Source organism: Gadus morhua, chromosome 9, assembly GCF_902167405.1.
Source record: "Gadus morhua chromosome 9, gadMor3.0, whole genome shotgun sequence".
Taxonomy (NCBI): Eukaryota; Metazoa; Chordata; class Actinopteri; order Gadiformes; family Gadidae; genus Gadus; species Gadus morhua.
The window spans coordinates 9,662,078-9,683,230 of record NC_044056.1 but is presented as its reverse complement, the minus strand read 5'-3'; the positions used below and the strand labels follow the sequence as shown (position 1 = coordinate 9,683,230).

Here is a 21,153-nt window from a genome sequence, read left to right as displayed (position 1 = left end):
AATCCATTCCCCGTATTCAAAAAAGATAACTAGGATAAGATGCTACTCGATGCGAAATACTATTTTTTAAGAGATGTTTGGTTTCACATGAACCCTCTCGGCCCTGTGACCTTCCCATTGGACGTGCGTGCGCTGACCTGACGGTGATGATCTGGCCGGGGTCCAGGTAGATGCCGTTCATCTGGGCGATGAAGATGGCGGCCACTGCCTCGTACAGCGCGGTTCCGTCCATGTTGATGGTGGCGCCCACGGGCAGCACGAAACGGGTCACTCTCTTGTCGATTCCCAGGTTCTCCTCCAGACAGCGGAAGGTAACGGGCAGGGTGCCAGCGCTGGGGGGAGAGAGGGTGAGAGGGTGAAAGGGTGAGGGGTGAGGGAGGAACAGCGGGATTCAAGCAAAAGTATGAGGTTAACCATCTGCCTCTACTCAATGATGAAGAAGACCAAAAAGGTTTCTGTCCTTCAATTCATTCATCCATATTTTCCTCCATCCATCCTCCCATCCACTATTTAATCCAACCACAAATAAATCAATTTATTTGACCATTCCTCCATTCATTGAATATACATTCTTCCACCGATTTCATCCACCCATTTAACTATAAATTCATCCATCCATGCTTCCATTCAGGTGTCCATTCATGTATCCATTCATCCATCAATTAATTAATCCATCCATCAATTCATCCATCCTTCCAACAACTCATCTATCCATCAATCCACCAATTCATTAATCGGACCATAGATCTTTTCATCCATCCAGTCCTGTGACGTTCATCCATCCACCTGTTTTATTCATCCATTCATTATTTGTCTGACCTGGAAGCGGTTCCCAGGGCTGTGATCCAAGCTTGGAAGATGCCCATGAAGAAGGTGAAGGGGTTCTTCCTGACGATGGCGAAGTAGATTCCGGGCAGGAAGATGGCTCCGTGGATGAGGAGTCCGATGATGACGGTGACCATGTACATCCCCAGCTGCCGGGCAACTGTCTCCAGGTCGTCGATGGAGATGATCTTACCGCAGATCAGACAGGCGATACCGAAGGGAGAGTACCTGATGGAGACACATCGACTCTCGTGAGAGGTTGCTGGAGCAGAGATCAGTACCTATGAACATCTTTTTGATCCTACTTTCTCAAAGTATTTCTTGTTTGTTTCATTGTCTTTTTCATTCCTACCAGATCTTAACAATTCTAGTTTGGTAACAGTGCTTCACTTCTAATCCAATAAAATACAATTTATACTTTACTTACTCAACTTGATACGTGCCATATCACGTATTATTACGGTGTGACGACAAAAACTGCAAGAACTGTCAATTATGGATTTCCAGCAGACAGAGAATTTCCGAGTGTTACTGACCACATGATCATGATGACGATTTTCATCACGATCTCGTTGAGGATGTTGAAGAACTCCAGCATGAGCTTGGCTCGCTCGCCCATCTTGCCCATGCAGATGCCGAAAGCGATGAAGAAACCGATAAGACCTGCAAGGAACAAGGTTCAGGTTCATACAAACACAAAGAACCGACTTGGACGTGCTCTACCGGTCAGGGTCTTTAATTTCAGTCTGCCTCTAGCCTAAAGCAAGATTCCCCCAGGCCTACCTGCTCATGCAGTCACTTTGGTTAAAAAAAACGGTCGCTTTTTTTAACCAAAGTGAAAAAACGACCTACTGTCGTTTAAACGACAGTAGGGTCACTGACACAGGTGCAGTATATGATTGAGTTCCTGATTTTGCTTTCCAAAAAAGTAGAAGTCTGAATTAGACGTGTGCCGTACCCAGGACATTCATGCCGCTTTTGTACTGCAGGGCCCTCTTGATTATGATCTGAGGCTCCTTGGTGATGTTTGCCACCAAACCATCGACACTGGTGGCATTGACGGCCTCCTCCACAATCACCTCCACCTTTGTTGTGACCGTCTGGATCTGTTGTGAAAAAAGAAAAGATAGATGGATTCAATATATTCCAATGAAGAATCACAGAGTGGTGACCATTGTTTCTTTGTTTGGTGTGTATTTAACGTTATTCTATAGAGGCTTATGCTAATTATCTTAGGTGTGGAGTGGCCAATCGACTTTGTGCTCGTCTTGTGTCACCTTGTGATTTGAAGGGGATAAACCGTTACCCACACCAATGGAGCACACAACATGCGAATAAAGCAGTAATTAATTGAATCCATATTATATATTTGCCAGGCGTGACGGTTCCTCTTTCAGTAAGCAATATGTGAGCCTCCTCTCTGAAGTCACATGCTTGCATGTGGATCCTGCCCGAAGGAACACGCTCGCAAGCATGAAGTCATATGATAGAATCTGCCGGACAACACTTCAGCTTCAAAAGATGACCTTCTGGAGAGCAGCACCCGAGGGTGCTCAGACTAGACTAGTGTTTCCTCTCCCAGAGTGGCCGTCTGCTGTGTCCTCCTACCTGCTGGAAGCAGGCCTGCACCAGGTTCTCCGGAAACAGGTTCCTGATCAGGTCGAAGGCGGCGTCCAAGCTGGAGACGTCGTCGTTCTTAATGCCCTCTCCCAGGTTCTCCTTTAGCTTAGGGTCGCCGGGGTGGATCACGATTACCAGGATGACTCCCAGGATGGCCGCGATGATGGTGGTGGACATGTAGTACACCATGGCTCTGGAGCCCAAGCGACCACTCGATTTGGCATCCAGGCCAGCGAGTCCTGTGTTCAAAAGCAAAAAAGGGTTGTACAGTGTTTAACTGTGTGGTTACGTTATGTTATCAGGTGGACATGTTTGCTTGAGATAAGCTTTAGGCATTCAACTGGTTATTCTCAAGCTCCATCAGCGGACTGTGGAATAATAGTTGATCCCGTGCATGATGTGTGACGCATGTTGACATCACTCAGCAAACCCATTCAGGGAGGTTGTACTGAGTACGGATTATGATTACACACAGACACTCGTGAACCTCCTATGGCACTACTCAACAGCATAGACATGAGAGAGAAAAAGCGTAGGATTGTAATGGTATTCAAACACTGCGCTGGTCTACGCTGACAGTAAAGTAACGTACCTGTGATCAGACTGGAGATGATGAGCGGCAGAATCAACATCTTCAACATTCTCATGAGGATGTCTCCAGGGAAGGCGATCACCATGATGATGTCTGGGTGGATGGGGGAGGCCACGCGGAGCAGCATCCCCGAGACCGCGCCCATGACCACACCTGAGGGCACCAAGGAAAGGCGGGTGAGAAGATGACGGCATTGTCGTTGAGTCTGATTGGTCAGCAGAGGCTCACTTTTGGAGACTGGCCGTGGACTGGCAATGACAAGGTTAACAAGGAATATGGTTTTGCGATGGTTGCTCAGAGAAAAATGAGTGATTCACTCACCAAGATCAATTGACCCTCATCACTTGGTCTCTAACCATGCCCTCTACTGATCGGAGATTAATCTTGATTCTCAACACTAAATTCTAATCAAAACGTCCCCTGGACCCCAACCCTCATCACCTCGAAGTGAACAGGCTGCTAATGGGTTCAGTGATAGGCTTATTCAGCTGGCCAGGCTAGTAATTAGTTACAGTTATAATTATTTTGGTGCTGACTGATGATGAGGATGAATCATAATAATTGCTAAAGGGGTCGATTAATGCAATGAAACAGTGATAGGAATAACACCCCATGAACAAAAAACATATAATCAAATATAGGCTTGTTGGATCTATCTTCCCTATCTCTCTTCTATTTTTTCACCTTCTCCACTTCCACTTGCTCTTCCCCTCCCAATTATAAATGTTCCCTCTGAGAGCTGACAGCTGAACTTTACGTGGCCTCACTCCCTGCGTCGGGTCCATCCCCTGGCCCCTTCAGCCGTTCTTCTGCCCCGGCCGGACAAGGCTGGGAATCACAGCCCCTCCCAATCACTCCACAGGGTGTTTTACTTCCTCTGCTCCCAGACAACTGCCAATGATTAAAGAACCCAATGGCTCTTTAATAACCCCCAAACGAAGGCTGCTTGAGTCTCCCTCCAGCTATTTATTCTGTAGGATGTCCACTGCGCCACCATTTACGCTCCCTTGCCACGTATTAAGCAGCCTTTGCTGACCTTCCTCGTCTTGGATGGCAATTTGTTTCCTGTGCAACATAGATATTGTCTTTTTGTCCTGCCTCTCTTGCCAGCCTCCTTGCGCCTCTGCCAAAAGATGGCAATGGTATTGGCTTGTGCTGCTCTGAAGTTTCCTGTTTATTCCTTCGATTTCTGCCGTTGATCGTTGTTGCCAACGTTGCTTCTTTCAGGACTGGATGCCCTTTGGTGCATCTTATGCTCTGTTAAGAGCATTGCTACTACAACTACCCCTAGGCATGCACCACTTTGTCTTAGATAACTCACAACAAGCTTGCTCCCTATTCTTTAAATACTCTCGTAGTCCGTTGTTATTTAGAGGCACTGATAGTAAGCAACGACTCTATTGCTTCATTACCAAGCTTCCTTAGTTTCACACAGGTTTCTGGAAATTGTTCATGTTCGATCTTGTACCGTGTGAACATTGGACTTAGAATTGTAATGATGTATTTTATGATCAACGACTATGGTTGGCGCCGACTCAACACGATGTAGTATCCACCTACCTCAAAGAAAGAAAGAAAGACAGACAAACAGACAGACAGACAGACAGACAGACAGACAGAAGAAAGAAAGAAAGAAAGAAAGAAAGAAAGAAAGAAAGAAAGAAAGAAAGAAAGAAAGAAAGAAAGAAAGAAAGAAAGAAGGTTAACGATTCAGCTGGTGGACTGACCCAGGACGGTGAGGGTGAGCAGCAGGTTCTTCGACAAAGCGGCGCATATTTTGGCACATTTGTTCTGAGGCCGGGCTTCCACGGGCTCCAGCTGGCTCTCGTGCATCCTCACCTCCACTTGCTTCGGCATGTTGTTGGAACTGGAGACCGGGGGAACAAGAGCACAGAGGACGGGGTTATGGGTCATCCTGCACATTCCATGTCACGGTCCAATCACAGCTTATTGGTACACTTTGTTTCAGTTCATTGGGTGTTCTTGTTGCGTGAGCAGGACAAAGGATGGATTATAAAACACAACTCTAATGAAACAATGCAGCAGCGAGCCTTTCAAATCAGATGATTCAATACTGTGTTACTGTGTGTTTGAGGAGCCCTTAGGGAGCCTTACTTAGATACAGCCTATTTTGAAAAACAGTAGCAAGCATGTGTCGATTCTAAAATCCTACTGATGTTAGGGAAATGAATGTAGGTGAATTTGAAACGTGTGATTTAATTTCTAATGAGATTCAGTGTACGATGTTTACATTATGTAATACAATTTGCTTAAGCTTCTGTCAAGATAAGCAAACCCAGCAGAGCTTGTCCGTGTAGATTATAGACCTATATGTTATGTGGTAATCCAGAATTGTTAAAAGCCATTGCATGCCCTATCAGATCAACAGGACTGCGCCCTTGCATGTCGAACTGCAGAGCTTGAAAGATAATCACGTGTTAAAATAAAACTGAATAGAGCAAATACAAATCAAATACACTTATTTGACATTATATTGTCATCAAATTAAAATGTGTAATAAAAATGTCACCATAATGGATAACGGCCAATAAAATCAATAGTAGAACGCCCTTGCCACTAGGCACAAGTTGCATGTTTTAGCAACGCCTGTTGCTAAAACCATTAGCAACAGAACCAACCTCACCATTTTAATGTTCTCATCTAAACCAGAATATAGAACCAGAATAACTGTAAAGTCTGCAGCGCCAATCCCTCATACTAAGAATTCCAGCACTCTCTCTAACGTGATGTAAGAGGATCGGAAAGAAGATAAATCAAGAGGAGCTGGCTTCAGCTGTTTGTCTCATACGGGGACCAGCAGATAGACTCAGGAGGAGGGGGGGGTGGCAGATGGAGAGGAGAGAACAGGTGAGCTGTGGGTGGCAACACCATATAGCGCAGATGCACATTTTCCTCTTTCTTTAAATATGTAGATCTATACAGGCTCTTTTCATTCACTCTCCCATTATATATATCTCCTACCACCATCCCGTACTTGCTCGCTCATTCTCTCTCTCTCTCTCTCTCTCTCTCTCTCTCTCTCTCTCTCTCTCTCTCTCTCTCTCTCTCTCTCTCTCTCTCTCTCTCTCTCTCTCTCTCTCACTCACTCCCTCGCTCTCTCTCTTTCCCTCTCTTGTTCTCTCTCTCCCTTTCTCAAGCCAAAATTGACTGAAAATGTAGGACGTATTCAAACAAGAGCATTGCAAGGAATCGTAGCCGTTAATGATTTTGTGTCCATTTAAATCCCAATGTGACCGACTAATGCCTCTTCTGCTGAGAGCAAGAAACTATTTTTTCATTTATTTTTACAACGTGTGGACTTTCAAGTAAGTTTAGTCATTTGGGTGTACTGTGAAATGCTTTTGCTGAGACTATTTTTTTTTTTATAGGTTTCTAATATGGAAGCGTTGATGGTTAATAACCAATTTGGACTTCAATAACTAGTTATGTACTTTAGGACATAGGACTAAGATAATGTGTTGCTTTGTTGCATTGTTTTGTTCAAGCAAAGATTAATACGTCCTTTTTTCAACCTGAATAACCTATGAATATCAGATATGGTAAGTGGTCACACAAAAGAGTATTCAATGAAGATATGTTTCTAAAAATCTGAACGCTCTCAGGGAAGTGACAGGCAGACAGACAGACAGATGGACCAGTTCCACTCCAATAGTCGCAATGTGAATAACCATCTTGACGCAAAAATGTAACTTGACAGTTATTATTAGGGGAAAAAAAGAAATGTACCAAAACACAAAACAAAACGGACCCCATACACCTGACAGCAGGAAGAGATGTGTCACTTTGTTTAATTAATTGGAGGGAAAGTAATTAGCATCTGCATCACGTGCCATCGAGGTGGCAACGAGTTAGTCAGAGAGCAACCAGCTGTGTCTCTCACGTAGTGTGGGGAAAGGCATCTCACCACCGCTTCATACTCTGCACCTTCCTCCTCCTCTTCCATTTCCTCCTCCTCTTCCTCCCCTCCTCGTCTTCCTCCTCCTCCTTCCTCCTCCTCCCCCTCTCCCCCTTCTCCTCCTCCCCCTCCTCCTCCTCCTCCTCCTGTTCTTCCTCCTTCCTCCTCCTCCTCCACCCCCTCTCCCCCTTCTCCTCCTCTTTCTCCTCCTTCTCCCCCTCCTCCTCCTTTTCCTCCTACTCATACTCCATCTCCTCCTCCCCCTCTCCTCCTCCTCCCTGTATCCCTCCTCCTCCTCCTCCTGTTCTTCCTCCTTCCTCCTCCTCCTCCTCCCCCTCTCCCCCTTCTCCTCCTCTTTCTCCTCCTCCTACTCATACTCCATCTCCTCCTCCCCCTCTCCTCCTCCTCCCTGTATCCCTCCTCCTCCTCCCCTATCTTCTCGTCACACAGAGAGAGATGTGCTTTTCAACACTGACTGTCATCTTTTCGAAATGTAAATTTTCTTTTCTCCATCTCTGACAGATTATACTAGAAGTTCTCACACGTTCTCTTTAGGTTTTCTCGGAGAGAGGAAGCTTAATGTTGCCTTCAAGGTTATTTGATGCTCAAAAAGGACAAATGACATCAAACAGCCAATCAATGAGCTGACCTTTAACCCCATGCCGGGGTTAAACCCTTGTTTTGTCTTCTGTACGCCCCCTACCCCGTAGTGCACCATAGCAGCCAATATATCTCATGTTTGAAAAGCTCAACAAAGACATGATAGACAGCCAGGCCCAATAGACGCACCATAAAAACACCCTCTATGTGGTCATCAGTCATGAGGTCTGCATGCAATACTGGACAGCCCCGTCTACGCATGGCTGCACAATATCACCCATACACACGTGCACACATACACACACACACACACACACACACACACACACACACACACACAAACACATTCGTGCACACACAAACACATACACACAAATGCACATACTCACACACACGGACGCACACACAATCACATACACACACACACACACACACACACATGCACACACTCACGTGCACACAAACACACTTATTGTCCCACCACACAAATAACAGCCAGATCCTATTATGTTAAGACCCAGTCCTTGGAAGACGGGGTTGCATTGTGAGCAACGAGGAGACATGGAAACATCACGCCAACGTGAAGTACTTCCTGCACTCTGTGGAGTCTTTCACTACGCTCCCTCAGCTCTCCATTCTTCCGCAGTTTTCCGCGTGTTTGAAGGGAGCAACGGAACAATCAGCCAAACTCCAGGAATAAAACGCCCAAGACAAACGAGCCCAGAGATGTCATTCCAGGAGATGGATGAATGGAGTTAATTTAATTTCCCCCTTTTCACTCCCCTTCCTTTATTTTTAGCCCCTGGAAGAGGAAGCCGCCCCCAGCCGGTGTGGCCGAGACAGGAAATGAACCTGTCACAGATCCCCCCCCCCCCCCCCCCCCCCCCCCCCCCCCCCCCCCATCCCCCCACTACCCCCCGGCTTGGAGTTCTGGGTGCAGGACCACCCCCCCTCTAAACACTCTCACACACACACACACACACACATACGCTCACAATCACACACACTCCCCCTCCCACAGACACTGGGAGCTTGAGGTCTCCGTTCCTAATAGGATCATTGTGTAAGGCTCTTAATGTTAAACTCTGGGGCTGAGCCATGTTAATTGAATTGTGAGGATGGCAGAGGGGCATGAAGTGGGCATAAAGAATGGACGGAGGCATCACTAAAACATTGTCTCCGCCTGAGCGCAAGAACGATAGTCATCATTATTAATATTGAAATTTGATTGTTTTCGATCAAATGCTATGCTGCCAACATGCCGCCTCTCCACTGGGAGAGGAGAGCAGTTAACTTAGTAGTTAAGTTGTATCAAGTACGTCGAAGAGTGACAGGTCATCAACAAATGTGAGGCCATTCGATCACTCGTCAATCAATAGAGAATTGATTGACAAGTGAATCCATGAATCAATGCGTTAAGAGAGCCACTCTAGACGATGTAATGGAGTCGTACTTACTTCATTTGAGCTGGAGTTGAGGTAAGCGCTATATACATGGACCAGGGTCAGATCCCAGCCGTTTGGTTTTTAAAAGAAAGCAAAGCGAGAAAATAAATTAAATGGAAAAATATAAAAATATCCCCGTCATACGAGCTGCTCCATCCGAATAGAAGGGAAGGTATCTACAAACATATACAATATGTACACATGTGTAGCGGTGGAGGTGTGGAGAGGCAACGACTTCCACCAGGCTCCAGGGTGCTGCTGAATGCTCTCAGCCCAGTCTACACCCCCCGGTCTCAGCTACGGAAACCTGGGATGCTACCCCCTGGTCCTGATGTGTGCCAGACCACCCCCATGCCAACCCCCCCCCACCCACACACACAAACACACATACACACACACTCTTGCCCACGCCCCCCTCACATCCACACACACAAAGACAGACACACACACACACACACACACACACACACACACACACACACACACACACACACACACACACACACAAATACATACTTAGGTATGTATTATATGTATATAACCTTGGTTGGGGGTGGGGGGCGAGGCAATCCATGCAAAGCTTAGCAGTGAAATCCCTCAGGACAGAAATTCCTCATTCCCAGGACAATTTAATCCCCTAGAGAGCCGCCACTCTCCCTCACTCATCCCCTGCCGCTCAGTAGGAGCCCAGCGCGCGGCGATCACCAAATAATGTCGACTAATGGTAGAGGGAAGGTGCATCCCTCTAGCATTTACAGTCGCTGGGATGGAAAGCCCAGACGAAGTGCGGACATACAGTCACTGATGTATCTGAGGTATATGATTTGATGTCCAGGAGTGGGTCTTTCTGCACGGGAGGGGGGGGGGGGGGGGCAGTGATATGGAGGGCAGCAGACAAAAGGATGAGGCACAGGGTGCATCAAGGGATGAGGAGGAGAGTGTGTTTTTGAAAACACCTGAAGTCCTCCATTATTTTAACAGCTGGGAATGCAGAGAGAGAGCTAAAGACAGAGGAAGAGAGGAATACAGAGAGAGAGAGAGAGAGAGAGAGAGAGAGAGAGAGAGAGAGAGAGAGAGAGAGAGAGAGAGAGAGAGAGAGAGAGAGAGAGAGAGAGAGAGAGAGAGAGAGAGAGAGAGAGAAAATGAAGAAAAGAGAAAGAAGGAGAAGAAAAAGAAGAAGAAGAAGAAGAAGAAGAAGAAAAAGAAGAAGAAGAAGAAGAAGAAGAAGAAGAAGAAGAAGAAGAAGAAGAAGAAGAAGAAGAAGAAGGAGATGACACCAGAGGCATCAGCAGAGGTAGTGTCATGAGGAATCACTCGCTCTCTCGTCCCACGGCGTGTCACACACCGATTCAGAAGGACCACTTTGAGGATGAGTGTGAGAGCGAAAGTGCAATTCAAGAGCGAGAGAGATGGGTGGGATAGAGAGAGAGGGGGGAGAGAAAGAGAGGCTGTAGGGCACTAGGGGGCTGCGAGAGAGACACTAGATAATTTGGGGGTATTGAGGTCACACCGTCACCTCTGAGCCAAAAGAGAGGCCCATGAGGAGGGGGAGGAGAGAGGGGAGGGTTGGGGTGGGGGGAGGACAGAGACTGCCATGCCCACTCTTGGCCGGGACCATGTGAAGCTCTCTGCTTCCTCTCCCTCTCTCATCTAAGGGGCTTTGTTTTGCGTGCAAACAGTTTTTGTGACCCCAACGTCGCCGGCCAAGCACCGCATCCAAACTGGCAGCGGAGAGCAGGGGAGGGGAGGGGAGGGGAAGGGGATCCATTGGGGTACAGTGGGTATGGGGGAGGGGGGGTGTAGCTGGGGTGATGGGGAGAAGGGGGAGGGGGGAGCGGTGGGCATGCCCAGAATGCCGGTCCTTTCAACGGGCCGCTGATGTCATGCCTGTGCCCCAGCGTGGGAGAGCTCACCCCACCATCTCCAAGGTCCCCTCTTCCCTCCTCACCCTACCACTGCCCTCCTTCTCTCCGTCCCCAACACCATCCCCCTTCTCCCTCCCCCATCACCAGCCCCCCTTCTCCCTCCCCCATCACCGGCCCCCCTTCTCCCTCCCCCATCACCGGCCCCCCTTCTCCCTCCCCCATCACCGGCCCCCCTTCTCCCTCCACCATCACCATCAACACCATCCTCTCTTTTCTCCGCCCCGCACCATCCCCTCCTCAGTCCTCACCCCCCACCACCAACACCACCATCCCCTCTCTTCTCCTCTCCTCCTCCCACCACCAACACCACCATCCCCTCTCCTCTCCTCTCCTCTCCTCCTCCCACCACCACCACCACCACCGTCCCGGGGATGAATGGACCTCTGAGAAGCACCAGCCCATTGTGTCCCATAATCGACAGCGCTTATCCCCGTTTTATGCGGGGTGCCCGGGTACGGGGAGGCTCCCAGGGCGCTGGTATTGAGGCCCCGGGGCCACGTTGCGGAGCTGGACCAGAGGGGTTGTCGTAGCAACGCTCCGCGGCTTAAAAGGAACAAGGGGGAAGCAGTAAACTGCCTGCTGACACGCATGCGCACACACACAAACACACACGCACACATGCGGGCGTGTGCGTCATGCATATGCAGGGGCACGCACACACCAAGCTCAGGCCCCAAACAGCCAAGCATGCGTGCACATGCGATACGGGAACCTGCACTTTGAGTTTAAAGGGATGAGAAGCAGTGCTGCATGTTTAAAGCTTCCTGTGCAATACAGGACAGACTAAAGAAGTAATACGAGTTCAACAAACCCAAGACTAACCAATGCTGCTCGTAGATAAAGTCTGATAAAGAACCCCCCCCCCCCCCCCCCCCCGACAACGATGTTAACGGGCGACTAGAATCCCGTCCTTGGCTCCTGATGAATGGGAGCCCTCTCCCTCGGAGAACAGGGCTCCTCATGTACACTATCATTATCATGAACCGCACGTCCTTACGACCCCTAAGCGACGATACGTCCGGCCGGCCCACCAGCCCCCCAGGAGTGTGCGTGAGACGTGCACGGGGGCCGCCATGGAAGTGGCCCCTTCAGTTTCCCACTGGGTCCAGCGAGGGGCCCGGGGGCCCGGTTCTCATGACCGGAGTCCCTCAATGCAGGGAGAGGTAAAGACAACTGGAACCAGGCCAGGCCCGGGTATCTCTGCTCCCCGCCCCCCCCAAACCCCCCCCCACACACACACACACACACACACACCAACACACTTGCGATTTGCTGCGCTGCTTTGCATCGGAAGTGGAAGATAAATTCTTCTCGGGGGGGTGCAGAAAGGGGGTCTTTGTCACCCTTTGACGGTCCCCGCTCCTCATTTGGTATGCGAGATGGTTTCCAGGCGGCTGAATGCACTGCGAGGTCGGCTGTCGTTCCCTGCAGCTCTGAGGACCCGCCGCTGAAGGAAGAGCTAATTGTAATATCTACGACGGGTTTACTTCGAAACGTTTAGGTTTTACGTTGTTGGGTCTTTGTGTGCTTTCGTGTGAGGTGTATTTGCTTTTGAGAGAAAGTAGTAACCATATTTATTGTCCTCTGGGAGAGGCACTGTGGAGAATGTATGTACCACGCGGGGAGCGTTGAATTGAAGGCAAAGGGCCATGCGATGAAACCAAATCAGATGCATGAAATCCCAACCCAATAGACAGAGGGAAAGAGAGAGAGAGAGAGAGAGAGAGAGAGAGAGAGAGAGAGAGAGAGCGTTATATTCTCTCTGTCGTTTAGTCCCTGCCCTCCCCGGTGCAGAACGCTGATGCTAGCGGCGAGAAGGTGGGTAAATCCATCCCGGCCGCCTGGTTCACAGCCCCTTCTGCTGCACAGAGCACCGTCTCCGCTAATTAGTTTCACATCCCATCTTCACACACTCCCTCACACGTACACGCACACACCAACCACCTCGTGCTTATTTCGGGGACCCGTTGTACGCACCTGTTGATTACGTACTCGACAACCGTTCAACGTTGTACCGCGTCCGGAACGGAACAAAGGAATCCCCCCCCTGCTGTGCTGCCCGCCCCGGTTGCTCTCTCACCGCAACCGTTTTATTTCCCAATTTAGATTCCACAGTCCCTAGTTTCCCATCACATCCCCCTAACCCCCCACCGCCAACGCCCTCACACCCACCTCATGAGGTGGACATATCAGCATTCTGCCAATGCATGAGTGAACCATACGTCCCCCCCCCACCCCCCACCCCCCCTGCTCCTCATACCTTCTGTATGGTTTCCCTTTGTCTGCCTGCGTGTCTTTGTGTCCGTAATGAGGCGCCGATTAGAGGGAGAGGCTCTGGGAACGCATGGCCCACTGTCTCTGGGATGCGACCAAGGCTGTTTGTAATGATGTGTTTACAGACCCATTGTGTTGGTGGGGGGAGAGAGAGATAAAAAGAGAGAGAGACAAAGATGGAGAGAGAGAGAGAGAGAGAGAGAGAGAGAGAGAGAGAGAGAGAGAGAGAGAGAGAGAGAGAGAGAGAGAGACAGAGAGAGAGAGAGAGAGAGAGAGAGAGAGAGAGAGAGAGAGAGAGAGAGAGAGAGAGACAGAGAGAGAGAGAGAGAGAGAGAGAGAGAGAGAGAGAGAGAGAGAGAGAGAGAGAGAGAGGTTGTTTGCTGAGTCCCACTCACAAGGGTAATTATAGAGTGGTCACGTCGCACCACAATGGGGAAATATTAGCGGGCCACACAAGAAGTGCCCCCCCCCCCCCCCCCCCCCCCTTCGTTCCCTCCCCCATTATGAATGGGGGTACCAAACACAACTGTATTCATTGTGTTTGGTGTGCAAATGTGTCAAGTGTGGTGGTAATGAGCGAGAGGTTATGTTTGATAGTGGTGTGTACAGTCATGTGTTATCCGAGAGAGGCTTTAAGATACGCTTGTATCATCCCTGGACCTCTAACACACATACAAATACACAAACAAAACCGCGTATACACACACACACACACACACACACACACACAAACATACACACACACACTCATGCTTGCACAGACACTTACAGGTGTACAATTGTACATGCACACACACTCAAAAAATACACACACACACACACACTTCCATGCATTTAACACAACCACATACATGCGCAAAGAATAATACAAATTCAAACGCAAACGTATAGACAAACACACATATCATAGATCTATATAGATATATGTATATCTTCTCTCTCTCCTATCCTCCATGCATTTAAAGTGAGCCACGCCTCAAAAGCTCAGATAATCCATCTCTTGGCCTGACCCATGCTATAGAGCTCTCAAGCCATATAGGGCTTTCATCTGCCAGGGCTGTCCAATAGGATTTCACCTCTCTCTCTCTCTCTCTCTCTCTCTCTCTCTCTCTCTCTCTCTCTCTCTCTCTCTCTCTCTCTCTCTCTCTCTCTCTCTCTCTCTCTCTCTCTCTCTCTCTCTCTCTCTCTCTCTCTCTCTCTCTCCCTCTCTCTCTCTCCTATTAGACCATTTTCACCTGGTGGCCATAGTGGTTAGTTGGGTGGGCTAACCACCCAACTGAATCTTTGGAAACAAGGAAGTATTCAGAATGTGTATAGATTGAGTTGTCATGGTTTCCATTGCATTGACTGTTCGCAGCCACAACCACCACCACCACCACCACCACCACCACCACCCACATCTCAGCCGCATCTGTGAAGCAGTGCTGGCGAAATTCAGATAATGATAATCCAATGGATGCGTGTCTTTTGATGCGTTCCGTTGAGATTCCCCCACAGGAGCTCATTAAATCCTCCAGTTAGTGTAGGCAAGACACCCCCCACCCCATCCTCCCCTCACTCCCTCCCTCCCCCCTGGTCCAGCCCAGCCCCCACGCAGCCAGGGAGCCACATGACTGTACACCCGCTGTTGTGATGTACAGACAGAGAGCGCTGGGGAGAGAGACAGAGCAAGAGAGATGGAGGAAGCAATGAAGAGAGAGATAGATGGAGAGAGAGAGAGAGAGAGAGAGAGTGAGAGAGAGAGAGGGAGAGAGAGAGAGAGAGAGAGAGAGAGAGAGAGAGAGAGAGAGAGAGAGAGAGAGAGAGAGAGAGAGAGAGAGAGTGAGAGAGGTGAGGGAGGAAGGGAGAGTGAGTGAGTGAGTGAGTGAGTGAGTGAGTGAGTGAGTGAGTGAGTGAGTGAGTGAGTGAGTGAGTGAGTGAGTGAGTGATTGAGTGAGTGAGTGAGTGAGTGAGTGAGGGAGTGAGTGAGTGATGTAGAGGCACGATAGAGAAGGAAATGTAGAAAGTCTACGGGAATTACAAATGAAAATATTGAATGCATCTATCGAATACACACAGCAATTCCCCAGGCTGTTACCCTAATCATATGCATATGTCTGTTGTTAGCACATACCATAATTATATGCATATATATGTCGTTAACACATACCCTAATCATATGCATATGTCTGTTGGTAGAATCTACCCTAGTCATATGCATATGCATTTTATATCCAGCAAAAATAACTGTGTGTTTGAACTAAAGATAACTTTTCACACATGAACCCAGGGATAGGAAGGGACAGAAATGGAGAGTGAGAGAAAGAGGAAGGGAGAGGGAGAGTTAGGGAGAGGTAGAGAAAGGGAGAGGGAGAGAAAGGGAGAGGGAGAGGGAGAGAGAGGCAGGGAGGAGCATTATGGGTTATAGATGCATGATGGTGGTGGTTGGAGCAGGGGTGCGGGGAGAAGGGGGAGATGGGGGAGAAGGGGGAGGGGATGCATTGCCTGAAGGTGGGGGGATGGAAAATACTGGAATGGAGGACAAAGGAATGCCGGATGAGATGTGGGGAAGGGCGGCAATGGGGAGGAGAAGGTGAGGGTTACAGGAGAGCTTCAGAACATGGGCATAAGACCCGGGTCTCAATGGATCAGGCCTCTTCAGGGGCCGCAGTGTTATTGTGGTGAGGTTGTGAGTGTGAGTCCCAGGGGGCTTAGGTCTGTGTTGTCAGGCGGCCCGGCCCGTGAAATATGATTACAACACAATTCACCGCGCAACAGAGCGATGACATGTCAGAGTCACCGCCCACTCACACACGCATCCACCAGGACGCAGAGAGATACACATTCTGACCTCGCTCTCTCTCTCAGAATATAGATACACAACTCTCACACACACACACACACACACACACACACACACACACACACACACACACACACACACACACACACACACACACACACACACACAAACACACATACTGTATATACACATTCTGATCGCTCTCTCTCTCAATATATATACTGTATGTACTGTAAATAAATATCTACAATCCATAAGTATATACATGTATATATATATATATATATATATATATATATATATATATATATATATATATAAAGTAAACATACACACACCTGCGCTCAACCTCACCTATATAACAGAGCAATCTCTCTCTCCTTCTCTCTCTCTAACACACATCCATACACACACAGACACAGACACACACACACAAACACACACAAATGCGCCCACTATCGTAAGGTTGCCTCACAAGCTCATAAATCTCCCCTGATATCTTCCCCTGTGCTATCAGGGCCAGGGTGACAGGGTGAAGGGGTGAAGGGGTGAGTGGGTGAAGGGATGTGAGTAGGAGAGGGGGAAGGGCTGACTGGGTGAGGCGATGAGAGGGTGAGGGATGAGAGGGTGAAGGGATGAGAGGGTGAAGGGATGAGAGGCTGGGGGTGAGAGGGTGAATGGATGAGAGGCTGGGAGTGAGAGGGTGAAGGGATGAGAGGGTGAGGGTCTAGCTCTGCAGTGGCCAATAAGAGTAGGGCTGGAGATAGATGTTCCCTCTCTAATTAAACAGCCCAGGCGGCGAGAGTCCAGATGGATCTGTTCCTCTCTGCTCACACAGAAACACAGATACACACACACACACACACACACACACACACACACACACACACACACACACACACACACACACACACACACACACACACACACACACACACACACACACACACACACACACACACGCCCAGACATAATTGAAAGACTTCCAGATCGTTGACATTCTCAATTGTATTCATCGGATATTTTATAGCACCACTCGGCCATGTTTGCCTCTGGTATGTCTTTGCCCGTAACATGTTCTCCATAACACTTCCCATTAAAATATTAACCCATATTAGTGATACCAGAGTCTAATGTATTATTCACAACATGATTCCATATTGATGTACTGTTGAGGGATATTTCTGTTTTTCCCGTATCTTATAGGCTCCAACGATGGGGAATTCATAGGAAAGGCCTGCAGACTTAAACACATTGATAGTGCTCGTCTTACCTTTGTGTGTCACAAAGAAGTACCATATGGCAACAGCCAGCAGGAAACATGAAATGCTCATTAAAACTAATATATTGGAGTCCACCATATGTGTTGACGCTTCAGCACACATTCCAACAAGGCCTTGTTGTTTGTTGTGTGTGAATGTGCAATCTTCACCTTCGTCCTGTATATGCACATGTGAATTAATCGTGATTCTCTCCCCGCTAATGCGTTCGAAAAAGGCAGTTTGACAAGAGCAGGGAGGAAATTGTAATCATTCCATACTCTGACATACTATGTAGGATTTATTACTGTTCTGTCGCTTCTGGCATTATCTGTCTCTATTGTCTCTGTCCTCCAAGATAAGTTCATAGGATTTCATACTTTATCTTTCCATCTGAATTGTTACCTATTACCAAGACTGTAATTTCCGTTACTGTAATATTTGTTTATAATCCATTTATATTTTAAACACAACTCTCTTATTTTTTTAATTTATTTTATTCAATTATAACATAGGCTACGCAACACTGCTGTCACAATTGGCTCCTATAACTCAAGCCTTCATCCACCATTTCAACACATTCAGCCGTCACATGTCCTCTCCACACCTTCCCATTGGCCTCTTGGTTCCTCTGAGCCCAATTATGGAGTCTGGGGGAGGTGTTTGTGTGTCGTCTGCTCTCACAGCTCCGCCGTAAACCACAGGCTCTTTATTATTAACCGAGGTAGGCGGGGAACACAACAGGACGGGCTGATAATTATCACCAGGTTTATTAAAAACCGGAGAGCGAACTAGTCAAGGTTTTAAGAACAATTACTCCTGGGCCTATTGAAAGGACTTACCATAAGGGAGGGTACAGATATTGCACTTCTCCGAGTATTGCAGCGCTGGGTTTATTAATTAAACATTAAAGCCACGAGACTCTGTGATGAGATTCTGTAGACTTGCAGCTGGGCTCGATTGGAAACATGTAAGCGATTAGCAGAGAGTTTTAACAGTCCCTCTCTTATTTTTTTGAGGAGGATTGGCACCGTGTGCTTTCCTTTCAGAACCACGTCGTGGACCCTTCCAGATCAGGACACCGTCCGTGGCTCTGTGGAATGTCCTCCGGTTGTGTGTGCGTTTCCGAGTGCGGCACTATTCCGATGGTGGACAGTTGGCATCTGAAACTGTTCAGGGGGGTGCATGCGCCATGATCTGGCCCGCAGCACACTGTTGTTCTTTCCGCCACAGCGTTTCCCCAAGCCTACTTTGTCAAACTATGTAAATATTTCTTTAGCCGCACACAGAACCCTCCGGAATGCCATTCAGAGCGGCTGAACAGACGCACTCTGTCTGCCCACCAGTGATGACAGTCTTCCCTGTGGTCGGGTTCAATCACGATCAATTCAATAAACCGGTGCACATTAGTGGCATGAGTCACATTCCCATTGGTTGATTGGGCCCTGAGGGCACCTCCCCCCACCCCCCCCCCCCCCCCCCCCCCACCCCCCACCCCCCATGAGCAAGGCATGCCTAAAGACAGCTCAGAGGGTTCTCTGAGTAACCCAGAACAACACCAGTATGAACATGACTCACTCAGACCCCCCTGACACTGGGAAAACCTGGCCCCTCGTGACATCACAGACCTCTGAGGCAGGACAGACGGAGAGACAGGGACACGCCGAGAGGGACAGACAGAGAGGTGGACAGGTGGACATGTGGACAGGTGGACAGGTGGATCTCCGGACAGACAGACAGCGAGACATGCAGACGGAAGGATGGATGAATTAATCGATAAAGAGAGAGAGAGAGAGAGAGAGTGAGAGAGAGAGAGAGAGAGAGAGAGAGAGAGAGAGAGAGAGAGAGAGAGAGAGAGAGAGAGAGAGAGGGGGGGATGCGGAAGATAGAGAGAGAGATAGTTAGAGAGAGATAGATAGATAGACAGACGGATAAATAGAGAGTGATAGCTAGAGCGATAGATAGAAAGATATATAGATAGAGAGATAGAGGATCGATATGGTAGATAGAGGGATAGACAGAGAGAGAGAGATAAAGAGATGGATAGAGAGGTAGAGAGATGGATAGAGAGATAGAGAGATGGATAGAGAGATGGATGGAGCGATAGGTGACTGCAGGGCGTCCTAATTAACCAGTGTGTAATGCGGGGGACAAAGAGGGCCCTCACAAAGCCGTCTCTGTGTGCGGCGGCCATTGAGGTGGGCCGCTCTTGGAACATGCCACCCCTCCTAGAATAATGGGTCACTCAAGAGGCCTCTGAAGCCGGTTCACAGCGCCCCGGGCTGGGAACCCGTGAGCACGTGGGTCCCTGGGAAGAGAGGGGAGAGAGGGGCCACCCCCTCGCCCCCTCGTCCAACTCCTCCGCAACATGTGAGAAGCAGGCGATGAAGGGGGTGTTTGTGTATTCCGAGGGACTCGCCGTGGAGGTAAACACATGCCGCTGGGCAGCGATTGGCCGATCAGCGTGGCACGCAGAGCTAGCGATTGGTCCGGGGGGGAGGGGGGATGGGGGGGGGGGTAATCGGTAGCTTAGCAGGGGGGGGAAAGACGCAGTGTTACGGGGGAAACCACGGGGCGAGGGCTGGGTAAGAAGGGTTGAGGGTATGAAAGGACCTGTGGGAATAGGGGGGAGAGGGGGGGGTGGGTATTCCGGAAAGAGAGGGAGGCGGTTGCGGGTACCATGGTTACCCCCCCCGCCCCCCACCCCCCCCCCCCCCTTGACCATCAGAGTCGGGGGGGTTATTGTCCTCGATGCTGAAGTTCTCATGCGAGCCCCGTTCTGGCTCCCAGTGTGTTGCAAAGTGATGGAGGTCTGGGCGATTAACTGAACGAGTGGCAGCTCTGTGCAGTGCTCCCACAACTCAGGCTGTTTGCATGGCTCAAGAGAGACAATAACGCAGGACTACCCCCGGCGAGGGACAAAGGGCCCGCGAACCTCCCTCTGGGGCCCATTACTTTAAGATTTGTGGGATGGGGTGAAAGGCTGAGGAAGAGGAAGAGAGAGGCACGGCGGTCAATGGCGGCAATGCCACTTTTCCGTTTTCTCTTCTCTCGTCATGGTTAAACAGAGGCGTCGCAGAATGTATGGATGACATCGCATCACATCTCGGTCGCCGGTCAATGGCGTGCGGCGTGGGACGGTAAATCATGCTTTTGAAGGATGTAGATCGGGCACCGTTCAAAACGATATTCAGAACGTTTCATATTCATTTATATAGAATATGAAACGCCAAGACAAAACCCCAAGAGGCCAATGCCGGTCCATCTAATAACCAAAACAAATCGGAGCCATTGTTTCCCAGGGCGATTCTTTAGAAGAGTTGGACCATGCGTTTAATGATTCTCTTAATGTGCTTACATTATTATGCTTTTGTTGGACCACAATGGAGGGATTGTTGTCAATGGGGGGGCCTTTGGGGGCAAGGGAGAGAACGAAGACAACCTCTACCCTTTGTGAAGCTCCCCTACATCTAACACTGACACCACCACATCAACTACCCCACCACAACCTCCATCACTACCACCACCATTACCTCCACAACCACCACCACCTCCATCACTACAACCACCACCACCTCCATCACTACAACCAACACCACCTCCATCACTCCCACCCCCACCACCATCACTACCACCACTGCCTTAACTAACACCACCACCTCCTCCACCACCACCACCACCACTACCTCCATCAGTACCACCCTTCCTAAATTTTCCTTACTGACCTGATGTCTGATGATACTTGTTCCAGGTGCATGATGGGATCAGAAAAATGTAACCTCAACCTCTGACTAGCTAGCCTCTAGCTAAACATTTAGCAACAACCTCTAACTAGCTAACCTCCAGCTAAACATGTAACCTCAACCTCTAACTAGCTAACCTCTACTAAACAGGGCCGATGAGAGCTTGTGAAAC

At 48.9% G+C, this 21,153-nt stretch overlaps 1 protein-coding gene across 3 annotated transcripts in view; it reads right to left on the bottom strand.

Annotated features, from left to right (window-relative positions):
* The window catches only part of slc1a2b (solute carrier family 1 member 2b), a 33,659-nt gene that overhangs the window by 6,630 nt on the left and 5,876 nt on the right, over positions 1-21,153 (bottom strand). For 2 of the 3 annotated variants that reach the window (XM_030365575.1, XM_030365576.1), the window contains 7 exons: positions 4,765-4,904; positions 3,038-3,190; positions 2,434-2,684; positions 1,784-1,931; positions 1,362-1,488; positions 820-1,053; positions 138-332 (listed from right to left, as the gene is read on the bottom strand). In XM_030365575.1, the coding sequence (XP_030221435.1) occupies positions 138-332; positions 820-1,053; positions 1,362-1,488; positions 1,784-1,931; positions 2,434-2,684; positions 3,038-3,190; positions 4,765-4,894 (1,238 nt within the window). In that variant the 5' untranslated portion in view covers positions 4,895-4,904. Of the gene's footprint in view, positions 1-137; positions 333-819; positions 1,054-1,361; positions 1,489-1,783; positions 1,932-2,433; positions 2,685-3,037; positions 3,191-4,764; positions 4,905-9,010; positions 9,294-21,153 lie in introns of those variants that run through there. The other variant, XM_030365574.1, reaches the window with a different exon arrangement.